General features: G+C 38.3%; 2 protein-coding genes across 15 annotated transcripts in view; one reads left to right on the top strand and one right to left on the bottom strand.

Moving 5' to 3' along the window:
* Nucleotides 1-17,182, bottom strand: part of LOC109402762 (ras-specific guanine nucleotide-releasing factor 2-like) — an 839,143-nt gene that overhangs the window by 645,365 nt on the left and 176,596 nt on the right. For all 14 annotated transcript variants that reach the window (XM_062861325.1, XM_062861329.1, XM_062861315.1 and 11 more), the window contains 2 exons: nucleotides 12,939-13,007; nucleotides 12,654-12,827 (listed from right to left, as the gene is read on the bottom strand). In XM_062861325.1, coding sequence (XP_062717309.1) covers nucleotides 12,654-12,827; nucleotides 12,939-13,007 — 243 coding nt within the window. The remainder of the gene's footprint in view (nucleotides 1-12,653; nucleotides 12,828-12,938; nucleotides 13,008-17,182) is intronic.
* LOC109430340 (uncharacterized) lies at nucleotides 2,997-6,644 on the top strand. The gene is made up of 5 exons (XM_019706400.3): nucleotides 2,997-3,882; nucleotides 3,944-4,150; nucleotides 4,212-4,598; nucleotides 5,118-5,802; nucleotides 5,864-6,644. The coding sequence occupies exons 1-5, from the start codon at nucleotides 3,850-3,852 to the stop codon at nucleotides 5,989-5,991; spliced, it is 1,440 nt and encodes a 479-aa protein (XP_019561945.3). The 5' UTR covers nucleotides 2,997-3,849; the 3' UTR covers nucleotides 5,992-6,644.

Raw genomic sequence — 17,182 nt, 5'->3', positions numbered from 1 at the left:
GCAAGGGTAAAAATAGTGAAACATAATGTTCTCCCAATCTGCGGCTTTGTTTTTCTTCATGTCATCCAATCTGCCTGTGTAATGAGAAAAATTACTAGGAGCACGTATACAAGACATCCGTTTCTCAACCTCTCCCATTTGTAACCCCACATAAAACGGTTGGCTGTGGTTGGATGCAGCAGAAAATAACTCCCACATCATTTTTACTACACCCAAGAGAACGTTGTGCATATAATTGGGAGGGAAGCCTATAAAAAAAAGTTTGATTAATTATAGTGATACCTACTGTTGCGTACAAATAAAAAATTACCATAAACTATGTCAAAATCTGGCACAGCAAGAAACACCGATAATTTTTTAATTCCTTGTTTTGGCTTCTTTGTTTCGTGTACCTCCAACATTATGTTTTTAGTTGAATTATGATCCCTTTGCTTTACAGAGCTGACTGGATACCGATTTTGATTGCCATTTACGATTTTTCCGCTGTGGAGGCATAGAGAGCATCCAAATTTTCCGTTGAATTGCGTAGTTCCTTGGACTTTACATCTGGCTACTGTATCTAAGCAGGTTTGAAGAACAACTACTTTGTACAACTCTCCGTCTATTTCGAGTCGTTCTCTTAGATCTCGTATTTCCTTACAGAAGTATTTGAAGAACAGGCTCATATTAGGATCTCCTTTACTTAACCAAATTGCAGCGAGCATTATATTATGTTTGCTGAAGCGTATGCGAGGTGGCAAATTGTTGAGCACAATGAATATGGGATAACACGGCTTATTAAGCGTCCACCGGTAGGCGGCTGCTCCGTCTGTGTTCACGGATAGAGTTAGCAGTTTTCCATCGTCGTTTTCTTTGATTTTTGTGATCATGTTACCTTGATTAATATCAGAGAGTCTGTCAGTTTCAACCAGTGTTTCATATTCCTGTATCTCACGCCTATATTTTAATACTGTTTCCTTCAGTTGTTTTTCTATGGGCAGTACAATGAAAAAATCAAACTTGGTTGAGTTGCATCCATGGACCAAGCAGATAGCGTCCTTTACCGGAGCTGTCAAGCCGTATTCACATTGGCATTGGGCACATAAGTATACGCGATGAGAATCATATGGATCGGGGAACACAGAGGCAAACGCTTCAAAACTTTCGGGGCAGTTTTTTATGCCGGATATCAGATTAATCATTTTCAGTAGCTGTACAACAGCTTCCTGAGTTAACTGATATCTATCTATATATATATATAAAAATGCAGTGGCATACGTGGGACCGCGCATAACTTGCGAACGAAAGGTCCGATTTTGATCGTCTTTGTTTTGTTCCGTTAGTTTTCACCCAAGGAAGGTTTATGAGGCAAAAAACATGAAAAAATTGAGAGTTTTTGGAAATCGGGGTTTCATACATTTTGAACGGGGATTTGGACGCTTGGCTAGGGACTTCAAACGTCAAAAAACGCAGTAGGCAAGACAAAGTTTGCCGGGTACAGCTAGTTTTATATAAAAATTTAGTATCATATATAGCACCTCGTATATTTGAATGTTTGTGTTGAACTCCATCGGTTTTTTGTATTTGCCAAATACATCCTAAAATATATAAAAGAAAGTCAAAATTCAGTACTAAAACGGCAAATTCAATACTCTAATTTTCGTTGGCAATCCACAATAAATATACCTCGTAAAAACTTTGATCAGAAGAATCATGTCCTTGGCTTGATGTTCCAAAACTTTCGTCAACATTTGGTTGCTGTTGTAGGTCTGCATCTGCTCTATCCTCTAAAGAGTTGACTTCCACAAAGCTCACTGGTAGATGTGTAGCTGTACAAACGTTATGTTCTATCGTAGCTGAGCGATTCTGCTGTTCTCCAAGATATGTTTTCAAAGCAGTAACGTTTTCATCAGGAACCATTTCAAAATCGTCAAACCCATTGAACTCTGAATCACTGGATGAACATTCAGCTGGCATCTTTGTTGTTAGGGTTCTTTGCATATCTATTTCAACAGCATCATCGCAGGATTGTGAACAATCCAGCCGCCGAGGAATGGACTGAAAAAGAAAATTCATCAAAATTGGTTCGGAAGTAATCCAGAGTTGATATACCTTGCGAACGTATTTTCTTCCCTGGTTCTCAGCCATCATATAATGATGCCGTTTATTTCGACGAATCATTTTCTGTTTTAGTTTTCTTTTAGAATTTTAGAAATTTAGTTGCAGCACGTAACTTTACTTTACTATAGCTTGTCGGTTGTTTTGTATGTTTTTTTAGGACGATTGGTGAACATCAACCACAACTTACTTTTCAAGAGGACATAACTAGCTTTGGCAGAAAAATCCATTCAAACAATGAAAAAACATCAAATTTATTTTTTTATAAAATTATGTTGTTTTAGAGCATTTGAATTATTGCATAATCTGAATCTCGGCCCGGTATTGGTAATCATTTTGGTGGCTGGAATTATTTTGTAAATTTAATGTTTTATGGGTTTTTCTTTTCTTCAAGGCTGTCATTTTATTGATATTTGTTATTCTATCCAAAAAATATGATGTTTGAATTATATTTAGTTTCAATGATGTACATATCAGCTGTGCTCAATATAAAAAGAATTACCCATAAAAAAAAATAATTCATAATCAGGTTGCATTTTAGTTTGTGTTTTAACCTTTTGTACGAAAAATATCAAACACGATCTTGCCTTCATAAAAAAAATATGCAAATGTAAAGTTAATACGTAATAGTTTTAAAAAATTGAAAATAAAAAAAACCGTTTTAGATAGTCCGTTATGGAAACTTGAGCGAGAAATTCATACCAAACAAACTTTGATAAAATTAGGCGCCGAAGCACATGTTCATTCGTTTGACTATTAAGCGGTGCTTTGTTATCTAGAATACCATGTAAACAAGTTCGTTTTCTGTAAACACGCCACCGCTCAAACGTCAAAATCGTGAACTCGTGCATCGGTTCATACTCTCTAAAATAAAAACTCTCATTTTTGGTTAACACCCATGCCGCACAGGGACTGTGTTGGAAACACACATTTTTAAAATTGCTCGTACGATAACATTTTTGCTAAATATCAATATTTTTCGGTATTTGAAGGTGGTTTATAAACCCAGTGAGGTTGCCATGTCGAAATTATTGCAAAATACATGCTCATGTGAGCGTACGAGCAATTAAAAAAAAAATGTGTGTTTCCAACACAGTCATGTGCGGCATGGATGTTTACTAAAAATGTGCAGGCCGAACACATTTTTGAGCGTAGTCGTTTTTGCGTGTACTCTGTTGCGTCGCCGTCAGTTGCAGTGCGTCTTCTGTTTGTTGAAAAAAAAAACATTTTGCAAGTTTAGTTTATTAAAAATGGCTCGAAAACGCACTACTGCGTCGAAAAAACGCGTTCTAACGCTGGCAAACGAACAGAACTCGGAGTTTATCCTGAAAGGATTTCCAGAATCAACCGTAAGCTGATGCAAGAAACGCTATTTGGTGAATTTTTTTAACCTCTCTTTATTTCCAGAAAGCGCTCGAGTCCGACGATAACCCGGCCTCGGCGAAAATCGAAAACAGGCGGAAAAAAGTCGTCAAATTAGGTCAGTCGGGTCAATCCGGAGGTGATCCGACGAATGTCAAGCGTGCTGGCTCCACAGTCGGTTCTACAAAGGCTTTGCAAAAACCGAACAGTGGAAACAACCTTCCGGATTTGACAACGCATGCATCCGGAAAGCCAAGCGGTGTGTCCGCTGCCAACAAATCTTGCCTTGGAAAACTAACAGAGAACGCCGCTGAACCGGGACACACTTTCTCCAGGAGTGATACTATCAAACAACCTGGTCTGTCAGGCGGAAAATCAGTCCAGTTTGCAATGATTCCTGGAGACGATCTTGCGGAATTCCGGGTAAGCTAATGTGAATATTAATTTGAATTGTTATTTTCTAAACGTTTGAATGATTTTACAGAAAATTCCTGGATCCGGCAAGCCAAGTGATGAGCCTGCCGCCAAAAAACGGTCCTTTGGCAAACGAACAAAGAATGGGGCCGAACCGAAACGCACGTTTTCCGGCAGGGATCAGGCTAGTCAAGCTGGTTCGTCAGGCGAAAAATCGGAGGGATTTACAACGTTTTCACAGGAACAGGACAGTGGAGATGATCTTGTGGAATTCCGGGTAAGCAAAAGTAAATATCAAATAGATTTGTTATTTTTTAACCTTTGACCGAATTGCACAGAAAATGCCTGGATCCGGTGAACCAAATGGCGAGCCCGCTGCTAAAAAACAATCCCGTGGCAAATCCACGAAGAGGGATACCGAGGCTGGAAGCACATCGCCTTCAAATTACGGAAACGCAACACCAGGAACCTCCACGATTTCCGAAGTTTCGCCACGCGCCAAAGGTACTCAGCGATCTGCAAAGCCTCAACAACAAACTAAACCTGGCGCCATACGAGCATCGGGTGTGCAGCAAACTATTTTGCAACAATTTACCGGAAACGACATGGAAGGCACTTCTGAAACATCAGATTCTGACAATCATGCCGATAGTTTTGGTTGCGATGATGACGATGGACATGATGAGTTGGAACAGTGTGGCGAACGTGACAAACTTGAAATGAAGGTAAGATATTGAAAAACTGCTTGGACTCTAAACTTAACCATCGCTTGAGAAGGAATGGAATGCTGAACTAAAAAGCAATAGTTATTTATGCAAAAAGTTGCAGAGATGTTTTTTTTCAGCACGAGTCGTACATTTATCCAATGAGGCTTACCGAGTTGGATAAATACGAAGAGTACTGTAAATTGCAATGATTTTTTTCGTTACGTTCCGTATTACGTAAAACCATTGCATTAAATGGTTATGCAACTGAATGCCAAACTCTATTTTTTAAGCACTTAGTATTTGTCCAACTCGGTAAGCCTCGTTCGAAAAATGTAACGCTCGTGCTAAAACTTTTACCTTGTTGCATAAATAACTTTTTTGTGTTTTTAGTCAAGGTCCATTCAATATGATCTGCTAGTTCATAAATTCAGTCAAATAAGAAAATGAACTGATTTGTTGTGATTGTTCGTCCGTTTAAGAACTTCCTTGCCATCTCTGCATCTACTATGATTTTTAAACCATATTCTTATTTTTCAGCAAATGTCTGAATCTGTCGATTCTGATGAGATTTCCAAGAACTGGGTTGTCGCTAAACCAAGATTACTTTCTGGACTGAATATCGGAAATAGTGCAGGACAAACGAAGTCGCAACATTCCGATTTGGAAGACACGTCGGTGGATTCAGACATGGAAAATGATTTTCTTGGATGGGACATGAGCGGAGATGAAATGGTGAACAAAAGTGTACAGAATCAGTTAACTTCGCAAGAGAAGATCCAAGAATGTTCATGTGGATTGGCAGAGGAAGTGGCTAAACTGAAATCTGACAACTACGAACTACAGAGGCGGAACATGTACCTCAAAAAGCGCAAGGACACTATTGAACGATCTCATGCAAGGATGCAAGAAGCTTTGATGTCGAAGCTTTTACCTACCACTCACAAACCGTTTGAAAATGTAACAGGATATCCGGATTGCCTGAGCGCAGATAATGTATCGAAGATGTCCATGGTGGCAAAGGATAGCGATTACATTTTCGTGAAACTGCTTATGTACGCTATTTGGCCAGAAGGTTTTGAGGGAAAATCGGTAACGGGACGATCATCGAACAATCCGATGGGTCGTGGCAAGAAAAATGTCAATGATGCTGAAGATGATGCCAATAACCGAACAATTGCTGATCGCACTGCACTCGAGAAGAACAAAGTGCAATTTGTTAACGGTAAATCATAATAATTAAACCATCTAGTTGTATTAGTTTTTATGTTAATAATTTCTTTCAGATTGTCTCCATGAGCGTCGGATCTTATTGAATGATACAACACTGGTGGCACAGAAGGTTGCTTCTAAGTGCAACCGACTTATGCAAAACGTGATAAGTAACTGTAATCTTTATAAAACCTCTGCTTAATCGTTCGGCGGTCGCGCGGGCATCCATCGCCGATTGCAGAACGCTGTGCACAACAAACAATGTTGTACAGGAAACAACAGCGTTTCCCGTGGAGGTTCAATTTTGTTGAAAACCTTTTTTTAATTATTTGACTTGAACTACATTTGTTTAAAACTTTTTTATTAAATATGATCGATATGAATTCTGATCCGGTTGAAAAATCAAAACTAATTTGATTAATATAGCTGGGCTTGTATTGATTTATCTGGTTAAATAAATGACAAGATAAAAAGCTTTAAACACTTTTCTATTGTTTATATTTTAAATAAAAAGAACAATGAATTATATTTTTGTTATAACCAGTGTATTATTACAACAAAACGATAACTAATTATGTATTCACAATTTTGTTTTCCGTCCATACTTTTCAGAGCACATTTATATCAAAATTTGATGTTGTAAATTTGTTTTCATCGTTTTCATTTTACTGCAAATTGATTACTCAATATGTTCTCTCAGTTTTGTTTTCATTGCCCTAATACAGCATCATATTGCATACTCGTTTTGTTTTCAACTGATAAAAAACCAATATCTTATTGTGTTTTCAATTTGCTAGCACCGATAGCAAAACTAGTTTTCAACTTGATTTCAGGGGAACATTTTTCTGCTCTCGATTTTGATGTTTAACCGTTAAAACGACCAAAACGACAGCAACGTGAGTAATCAAAATCTACGACATCACAACATCAAAATTAGTTTTCAATTTGCTATCAACCTTTGCTCGGGTTTTTATGGATATGGCTGGTTGTGCATGAATTAAGTTTGGGATTTAATGAGAAAATCTTGTTCACTAGAACAGGTTCAGCTCCTGGTTATTTGAGGTGGGGCTAAGAGGATTCCAAGGGGCTTCAGCGCCGTTTCAGGAGGTGATTTCAGGGGATTTCAGGAGCCTTTTAATGGCGTTCTGTCAGGTTTTGATAGTGTTTTGATGGGATAACGGGAAATTCGGGGGCATTCCACTAGTATTAAGAGGGTTTCAGGGATGTATCAAGAGGCTTTAAGTGTGACTAAGGGGGCCTCAGGAGCCTTAAAGGGATTTACGAGGGGTTTCAGCAACATTTTAAGGGCATTCCTAGAGGTTTAAGGGGCGTTGAATAGCATTTCAGGGGCGTTTCAGATGCATATCAGGGGGATTTGAGAACACTCTTAAATCAAAGAGCATTTCGGGGGCGTTTCGGAAGATATTGTAATGGGGTCTCTTAAACTCCTCTGAAACTTCCTGAAATACCTCCGAAATCCCGCTAAAACCCACATGAACCCCATGTAACGTACATAAGACAATCCAAATCCACCGAAACGCATCCGTTACGCTTCCGTAACGCCTCTGAATCCTGTCAAAAATGCTCTTCCACTTCCTGAAATGCCTCCGGAATCCCCCTAAAGCCCTCTCGGACCCCATGTAACGCACCTGAGACCCCCAAAACAACCAAAAACCACAATGTCTCTGAAACTAGCCTGAAATGCTCTGGGACTTCCTGAAATGGCCCCGAAACCACCTTATGACCCACTCGGACATCATGTAATGCACGTGAGACCCTCGGAAGTCCCCGAAAACTTTCCTGGAACGCCTTAAAAATCCGTGGAAAATCTCTGGATCTACATATCTGCAATGCTTTCGAAAACCCTTCTGAAATCCCCTGGTACCTCGCTGAAACCCCTGCGACCCCCTGAAACGCCCCTGCAACTTCTCTTTGCTCTTCTCCCTAGAACCACCCCCTGACCACCGCTGCAATCAAGCATGGGAAAACTAATTCGCTCACCCGAATGCCGGCGATGCAAAATAGCAAAAAGAACGCCAACATCCCAATACTGAGTGAGAGCATAGCGCACTAAGAGCGAACGCAACACGAACGGCTCGCTACTTACGCCACCGAAGCGAATCAGGAGAGAAACAAATAGAGTGCGAAACGAATCAGCTTGCATCGGTGTACAACGGAAAGAACGTTCGTTCTCTCAACTACCGCCCAAGTAACACAGCTAGTATTATAACAGTTTAAAATTCACAATTAATACATAGTTGGTTGTATTTTTCCTGTATTATTGACTTATCGAACACTTATATAAGCAAAACAGCGCAAAACATGGCGGCTTATAGAACATCTTACAGGTTATATAAGATGTATCGTTATACACTAATAGTACTCCACAGGTACGTTTTGATCCACACTCTACTACTGTTTAGTTGAAATCGAGTTATTTGTCAATAATAATACTTGAATATAACTCATATAATACAATCTCATTCATAAGTTGGAATTAAGCTGTTTTATAGTAATACAAATCTGCAGAAAACGTTTATACAACGACCTTTTGAAAATGTTGTAATTGAGCTATTTGAAAGCTATATAATTTTAAGATTCCATATATAATACCAGTCTCTTAAGAGACCCGACTGTAAAGCGTAACAACCTCCAGAGAAAAAAAATATGAAATGAAAAATAAATAAATCGTTTTTTTTTCTGAATAAATGAAATTCTCTGTTTCAACATGGTAACTACTTTTCAAGTGATGGAGTCGATGATATATTTTGATATTTGGGTGTTTGATCATAAAATGGCATATATACTATGTGGTGTCAACATTGCTTCACTTGCGCTTTAAGATTTATTGTGAAACTTATGATTTTAGTTATTCACAATTCATGTGCCATTTAGCGGAATTGAAAAATGTGGCAAGAATCAGCCATTTAATACTGGTTTACTGATATTTTTTTCAATCCACTCAAAAATAAATATGGCAGACTATAAACGAAACTTACAGTGCTGTTCAAAATATTTTGAAAACAATTTAAAATTTAATTCTTAATTTATATCGAACCCTTGACCACTGATTATGGCCCATGAACGAGTATTAATTAACATTAATGTTGTTTTCTTAACAATTATCAACAAATCAAGTAGAATAAGATTTAGTTTTCGTTTCAAATTTGGTTTGTTTTCTGATGCTTTTATACGGTACTGTAAAATGAACCATTTTTGGAATGGAATAAATTGAAACAGAAAACACAAATCTTTTGTTTTGATACAGCAGAAGTTAAAATTACTTCTGATTTACATCTTTCAAGCAATTCTACAACATGCATATATTGTTACATTTATAATACGCTTGCTTTACATATGTTCAACACATTCGCTTATTAGTTTGTTTTCTGACAACGCTAAAACAACTACATTATAACTGTTTTGTTTATCTGTCAAAGTGTCAAAATAAAATCAACAGTTATCGCAAATTCTGCTGATGGAGGCTCATATTTGTCTTCAGTTTTCAGTAAAATCTAATAAGCGCAACGAAAAATTCACCATTCACTCGACTAGATCATGTCCGGAGCAACCCGTGATTGGACGGTTCGTGAGTGGTGTGAGTTGGCAAGCAGCTCGGGAATACAACACAGCAGATTACATCAGAATGTTGGTGATAGTGGTTAGCGGATTTGACGTTAGGAAACTCGCTGCAAATTTGAAATGGACCGTAATTCCCGGGGAACTGCCCGAATGCTTCCCATATTTGAAAATGTTGACTCTGTGTTTGGACAAAAATGTTGATCACAGCCGCTGCTTCCAGAAGAACTTGGCAGGGAAAATGATGGGTTCTTCCGAGGATATCGGCTGTGTATCGAGCTGGTGATTCCGTTCAAATTCAACAGATACGCTGTCCTTCTCGAGGCTAGTTTTTTATACCCTTTTATAGTTTAGTAACTAAACTAAATTAACCAGTTTTTTTAGATGATTTTTGCTTTTGGCAGCTTTGTCCCCAGATAACCCAGTAGTTTGCATCATCAACAAAGTAAATGTTATTTTCGAATTGATTGCTGTCAAGACTTAACAAAGATTGGTGTTGAGTATATGCATTATCTGCGTATTTTTTCACGATTTATAGCTAATAATTTTCTTTAGTTATTAGTAAGCAGCTAACAAAAATAAAGCTTGCAAATAACATTTTGGGGCCGTCCATATACCACGTGGACAGCTTGGAGGGGGGAGGGGGTTAGCGAAAAGTCCACGCTTGTCCACGGGGAGGGGGGTGGGGGTTCGTCAAATGTCCACGTGGACAACATTGACATATAAATTAAGAAACAATAATCTACAAACGAAAAAAAATATGCCGCATAATTGTTGATATGCTCTTCAACAGTTCTTTCATATATTTTATTTTATTATACATTGTCTTTTAGTTGTAAGTTACTTCTTCAAGGAAAAATAATCATGGTATTGATTCACAGACTAATTTGTTTTAAATTATCAGAATTTCTAATTACTTAGTTTTCTTCATCGAGAAATATTCTGGAGATTTAAAATGGAGTGACCATGAAAATGATGGTGTTTCAGTCAAAAAATTTTCATCGGAGTTATGTATGGATTTTTCGAAGGTTCATATCAAATTTTTAAACTACTTCAAAATTTCAATATACATGTAGGGGTTTGCAGGCTTATCTCAAAAACTTTTTGTTGTAGTTTCCTTTAAAATTTAAGATGTTTCTAATGAATATTAAAGTCTAAACCTCAGCAATACAATTTAGTTGCTGTAAATCTTGTTTTTTGTAAGAATCTAAGCAATATAATCTAATCTCAACAAAAATCTAAGATTTAAAATTACAACAAAACAATCAGACAATTATAGATTGAACAAACATTCTAAAAAACACCGTCTTCAACCAGAAGCTTTACAGACTAAACATTGAACAATCACTAAGGCGCTGTCCATAAACTACGTAGACTCATTTTTGGCCTTCTCAGACCCCTTCCCCCTCGTAGACTTTTGTCCATACAAAAATTTCTAAATTTGTATGGAGCGTAGACTTTGGTCAGACCCCCCCCCCCCCCCCGTCTCCCCCTCAGAGTCTACGTAGTTTATGGACAGCCCTAACATTAGGCGATGGCGATTACACGAAAAACACCCAATGAAGAATTTTCCGTTTGACGAAAATTTTTCACCCGCTGGAGCAAGAATCGAACCCACACTATCACAAACAATGAGCTGAATTAAAAACAATGTTGAAATCTTGTGGGTAGGTTTCCTACTAGGTTTGTGCTACTTGTTTGTGCTACTTGTTTTTTTATACGTAAAGCTATAGAACATTTGTATTTTATAAAGTTTTCAATAATAATATTATCTAAGACATTTTTAAGAAGAAAAAACACAATTTAAAAAAAAAATGCTTTTTCAAAATCACTTTTTTTATTTATTTTAGAAATATGAAAAAAAAAAACTTGTTTTCGGATGTCCACGTGGACATTGGGGGAGGGGGGTAGGGGTCAATGAAAAGTCCACGCTTGTCCACGGGGAGGGGGGAGGGGGTCAAAAACCATGAATTTTCTGTCCACGTGGTATATGGACGGCCCCTTTGATGTTTACTGATGCTTTTATAATACGTTTATAAAGCATCTTTAAAAATTTTAATTTTGAAAGATGTTTTCTGTGTTACTTGGGGAGTGGCATTCAGCTGATTGAATCAAAACGCACTCACCGATTCAATTCCCAGTACTGAATGCTTCCACTGAACGCTAAATGAACGTTCCAACATGAATGCTCTCGCACCCGACTCAGAACGCAAACATTCGTTCAATCTTGGTTCGTTCGCCTTCGGCACTCAGATTCGGTAGCGATTCATTCGGCCGTCGTTGCTTGCGTTGCCCGGTGCTCGGCGATTAGAAAGAATGGGCAATGAAAGTGGAAAGATTTTGCTTGGCTAGGGGAGAAGCACACTCGCATCAGATTGTGCGTGGACGTGAGCGAGGGATACGCTATAAATAAATGATTTTTTCCCATCTTTGGCTGCTATATTTGCTATCATTATTAGATACAATATTGTTTCTGAGTAGATTTCCCTCTTTTTATGCAGGGCATGAAAAAGGGGCATGAATAAAAAGTGCATAAAAGTAGCATGCATAAAAAGAGGTTTTAATGTAGTTAAACGAAATATGTTTCTGTTTACTACACTCAGAGAAATAAACGAACCAAATTCATCAGTTAACCTTATGATTTTTTTTTTTTTTGAAAATTGATCGTGCTTGTTTGTGAGACTTTTTTTTGTTGAATTCAACACGTGGAAACATGTTTTAATGCACCATGGTGATGCACCAGCCTTGTAGAAAAAAGATTCATACGTAACAAATGATTATTGACAGAGAAAGTCCTCATTGAGGACTCTCAGTTAGTAAATGTGGAAGCGCTCATAAATCTCTAGGCTGAGAAGGAGACTTTGTTCCAGTATGGATATTAGGCTTCAAAAAATAAGGCGAAGGTAGATATTTTTCAATACCCATCTAGGCCTTCTTATGAAAGCACCCAAACATGCATTAATTCAAATCAGTATCACAAACAGCGAATCAGCTAACAAGTTTCAACTGCTCTCAATTTGTTTCATAGCCTCAGCAGTTCAAGCAATTTCAATACCGTAGTGCACGCGATGTAAAAAAAACTACAACTTTGATGTTAGGTTCTTTTCATCACGTTCTATTCGGCCAAGTGCTGCACCTTCAAACCATCTACCGTCTGTTGCAAGTGGTCACCACTAAAAAAAGAACTTTATTCCACCCTTCAAATCGTTCGAAGGCTTGCTAGCTGCAATCGTGCAGCAATCGCCAATCCAAATTTTTCGTTTGATGTGCTGAAGCGGATCTCACCTGTAGTTTTTCCTCCTTGACAACCTTGGAGCCCTGTCCGCTGCTACCGCTGCCAACGGGCGAAGCGGACAGTGTTGAGGGGGCTGAAACAATTCGTTCGCAGTAGCATCCTTCCAGAAAGATCATTCCCAAGGGACGGATTGAGTCAAACGATTCGTAGTAGAAGAGCAGGTTCTGGGTGGTTGAGAAGAGTAGATTATTTTGTTTATCAATATGGATAGGTTGCTACCGATAGTAAAAGAACATTTAATGGACGCATCGAATCAAAATACGTGCCAAACTTACCTGATACAGAACGAAGTATCTTTGCTGCCATTTATTATTGTCTGATGTTCGCTTGTACAGCAGCCCGTGCTAAAAAGAATGTGGAAAAATGAGAAAATACAATTTATTAGTTTATAAAATTAAAATAAATTTATTTTCCGTTTCCCGGATATATATTTGAGAAGCAGCAAAACCCGACTCCGGATAATCGAATCCGACCTGTATAACGTCCCCTTAATGCTAGATCAAGGTAACTCAAAAATCAAGGTTTCGAGAAAAAAACGAGTTTGTAAATTTTTCATTTTTTCATGCAGTTGTTCCAAAGGTATGAAGCCTTAAAAATAATACTTTTTCAGCATTTATTGGTAACTCTGCTTCTACTCTTTCTGCTACAAAAGAAATTTTTTGGTTAGTTTAGTTTAAACATGTGATAAAAACAATAAAGGGTTGGAAAATTATCAAGTTACCTAGTTATAGCACTCACAATCCAACATAAATAATGGAGGGGATGTTCTGAGAAACTTAGTTTTCACCATTATTCATATCATTTATTTAGTTGTCTTGTTGCAGTATGCAAATTGAAGAGGTTCCACATATTGAAACTAGCGTACAATTACTGAACTTGTTAGAATACCTGCTATATCTCCACAAGATACGTTTAAATGTTTTTGAAATAATCGTCCACAAACAATCACAGTTTTAAGCCAAATCAATAAAAATAAAATATTTTAAATTTTTGAGCTAAAATTGAAAAACACTCACGGATTTTCAATCTACTAGCAAAAGAATGTTAAGTAACATTTCCACCGCCAAGCATCCGATGGCTTTTAACCTGTGCGGTTGGAAATAGATATGATTTTCTTAGTAACACAGTTATAGCACGCCACGCAGTTCCTATATTCTACTGTATTCTACTCCGAGATACCGTAAAATGGGGTGTTAAGAACTCATGGGGTGTTAAGGGATTCATCTTCACACACTACTTTGATAAAACGCCAACCCATATAAAAATTAATTAACTAATTCCAAATTCGCTTCAAATGTGTGTTGGAAATAAAGGCATACTCTAAGTATTACCATTCATGAAAATAGGTTTTTAACTAGACACTAAACATCAAAAATAGAACGGCATTGCTTTTTCTCAATTTCGCTACCATTGAAACATTCATTTGTGAGGTCAGAAATATTATTAGGAAAAATATGTGAGTAATCGCAAGCTGTTCTACAACTGATTTCAAAGGAAAATAGGATAAAATATTTGATGTAACTAAGCTGGTTTTCGAAAACAGTCAATTTTTGTGAAAAAAGTAAGGTTTCATAAACTGGTGGGATGTTAGGAGATGAAATTTCTCATATAACTTTTTTATTTGTATCATGAAGTTTTGAGGCGATTGATTCATTTTATACCAGTTACTACTTATTCTGAATGAGTATTACGGATTTCATTTTGGGTCATAGACATCCAATAGTTGCTATGGATGATAACTTCAACTAATACAATATAGATCTTCAGAAACAAGTGTTAGATTGATACATATAATTAGAAAATTGTTCAAATATTTATTACTCAATGCCGCAGTAATCCCCTCTTTACAGAAGTTTGTGTTCTTTAGGTGTTTTGTTATGTTTTAACGAAGGCGTGTTCTTCAAAATAGATCTTCTGTCTGTTTTCTTATTTAAATATTATAAATGATTGGCGCTAAAAAGTGACAGCTTTATGAAAATGTGGAATATGCCCACTTGTTCCATATACCGTCGTGCGGGGTGTCATAGGACCACTATTCCGCACGATTACAACACGACGGGAACGCATATTGTGTGCTAGATTACTAGAATGCATAATTCTAATATAGTTTGCATCCACCGCACCGTCGGATTCTCTGACTTATATCGAATCCGTGGGATTAATGGACCAGTGTTACCCTCTAGGCCAATGTCACCCCGAACGACGGTATTATGTAAACAAGACTGCCACTAACTCTTGCAAAAGAAAGTATTTATGAAGAAAACTCATGGCTGCTAAAATATCTCAGAATCTAAAATGCGACCTATCAGCGATGCTCCAGAGTAGAAATATCAGCATTGAATAAACAGGGGTTTCAATATAAAGTGAACAAAAAACTGTAAATACACATTAGGGTGGCCCACACTTATATGAAAAACAAAAATTTCGAAAAATATCAAGTCTTACCTCCGAAATCAGTTGTTTTGGACTCCCAAAAGCTACGTTCAAAATTTGAGCAAAATCAGTTGAGCCTAAGGGGGCGCTCAAAACGCTTGAAGTTTGTATGGGAAAACTTGGCTAAATGTATGCAGAAATTTTAAGTTTTCGAATTTTGCCACTAGGTGGCGCTGTACGCGTTCAATAATCAAACCCTTTGGTATTATTGTAGGTGACTATATGCCAGAGAATTTTGATCCGACGGCTGTGAAAAAAGTTATACCCTAGGCAAAGTGAGGCAAAGTATTGAGATTTCATTATTGATATTATTCCTTTACATGTAGTGGAAAAATAACAATAAAGTTTATCCTCACTTTTTCTAGGGTATAACTTTCTTCACAGATGTTGGATCACTATTACAAGTTTTATTTTCGTGTTAAATGTGCTATTTTAACCTGTAAATGTTCCCCTAGTATTAATTCACATTTATAGGGCTCCGGCAGAATAGAGGCCCGCAATCATATTTCGATTGCCAACATTCAGGCCATTTCGGGCCGTGATTAAGTACTAGAGATGTAAACCTTTCCCTGACACAGACTTCAAGTTATAGAACTCTAGTGTTGAAACCCGAATCGGGAGGCCCCTTAGGATTTGAAACAATCTCAAATCACCATCAACTATAAAAACCTAATTCTGTTCTTGCGGTCTACCGCATTCAGATCTAAATTGCTAGCTCAGGTTACTCAGGGCAAACCGTGGGAAGATCCGATAAATCGACACTTACCTGGAGATAGATAGCCTCACAATGCTGGTAAAGGTGCTTTCTTCTTGCAGATTGATTAAGGATCAAAATTTACGTGCACATTTTGTTTAATTGTAAATAAAGCTAAAAAATTTTGGGAATGCATTTAGAAAATTCACAAGTGTACATTCGCTAATAATCGTTGGCTAGCTTGAAGTGTTGCGGCCGTCGGTCGGTTGGGCGCCGTCGCAGACGAAGGTTGCCGCAAGACTGGCGATCCACGAATTCGTCCGGGGAGCCACAGGAGGGGAGAGATTAACAGGGCCACTCACGTACCTGGCTAGCGATACGCCGATCGCCTTGAGGGGTTGTGTTTGTCGGGTCGCTCGGTGAGACCCGCCGATGGTATGGGTTCGCTGGATACCGTACGGACCACGTGGGTGTGGATGAACTGGTCCTCGATGCGGTCCACAGTAGATATACGTTCTGCAGGCTTTTAAGCCGCCGCCGAAGGGTCACTTCTCATCCGTGATGGCTTCTCTATCACGGATCACGATTCACTGACCGACCGTAGGTTGGTGTTCGATCGATCTGCTTACCGGCTCGCTACTCCAGAGTCCTCTCAATAATCACTCAAACTTTCAGATTTCACCTGGGTTCACCGTCACTTGTGCCTCAGAGCGGGTCTTCGGGAGGGAAAGCACTAACTTGGCCGGGTACGAGACCCCTAGTCTGGCCTCACTCAATTATTTCACCTCCGATATGGGCTCAGTAAACTAGTCACCCTTAACGTTCTTTTCGAGCACACGGTATCTCCCGATAAAACTTTCGCCGATTCTCCAATCGCACTCGGTTGTATTCGCGAAGCCGGACTAATATCGATATTTTCCAGAAAGGAACAGAGAGCGATCCACATGGAAGAATCGCCTTTTATATCTTTCGCTCCTCAATAGCCCTCCTTTTACCGGAGTTTTCTCTCCCACTCCAAAGCAGCTGTATCCGTCGAAAACGCTACCTATGTGGACGCCAATTTTCAGAAGAGGTACGCTTCGTCGAGGGCAGGTTACCGCAGATTTGTATTGACAGTTGATTCCACCTTATAATTTAGACCTGAGTAATTGAATGGAGGTGATCCGGCGCGGCTTGGGTTAATACTCTAGCTAATGGCAGGAATTAAAGGACATTTAATTTGGGGTATACATCACCCTCTTTAACGGTAATAGCAAAACATTTAATTTCTGCGAGGGGGGGGGGGGGTTAATTCAAATACATTTCTTTTTAATTGTTTTTTTTTGGTTTGCCTTATGGTTAATTTCTACTAAGAGTATATTTTATGAGATAGATCACCTCCCTTCCATGATT

Source organism: Aedes albopictus, chromosome 3 (genome assembly GCF_035046485.1).
Source record: "Aedes albopictus strain Foshan chromosome 3, AalbF5, whole genome shotgun sequence".
Taxonomy (NCBI): domain Eukaryota; kingdom Metazoa; phylum Arthropoda; class Insecta; order Diptera; family Culicidae; genus Aedes; species Aedes albopictus.
This window is presented reverse-complemented; position numbering and strand designations above follow the sequence as displayed.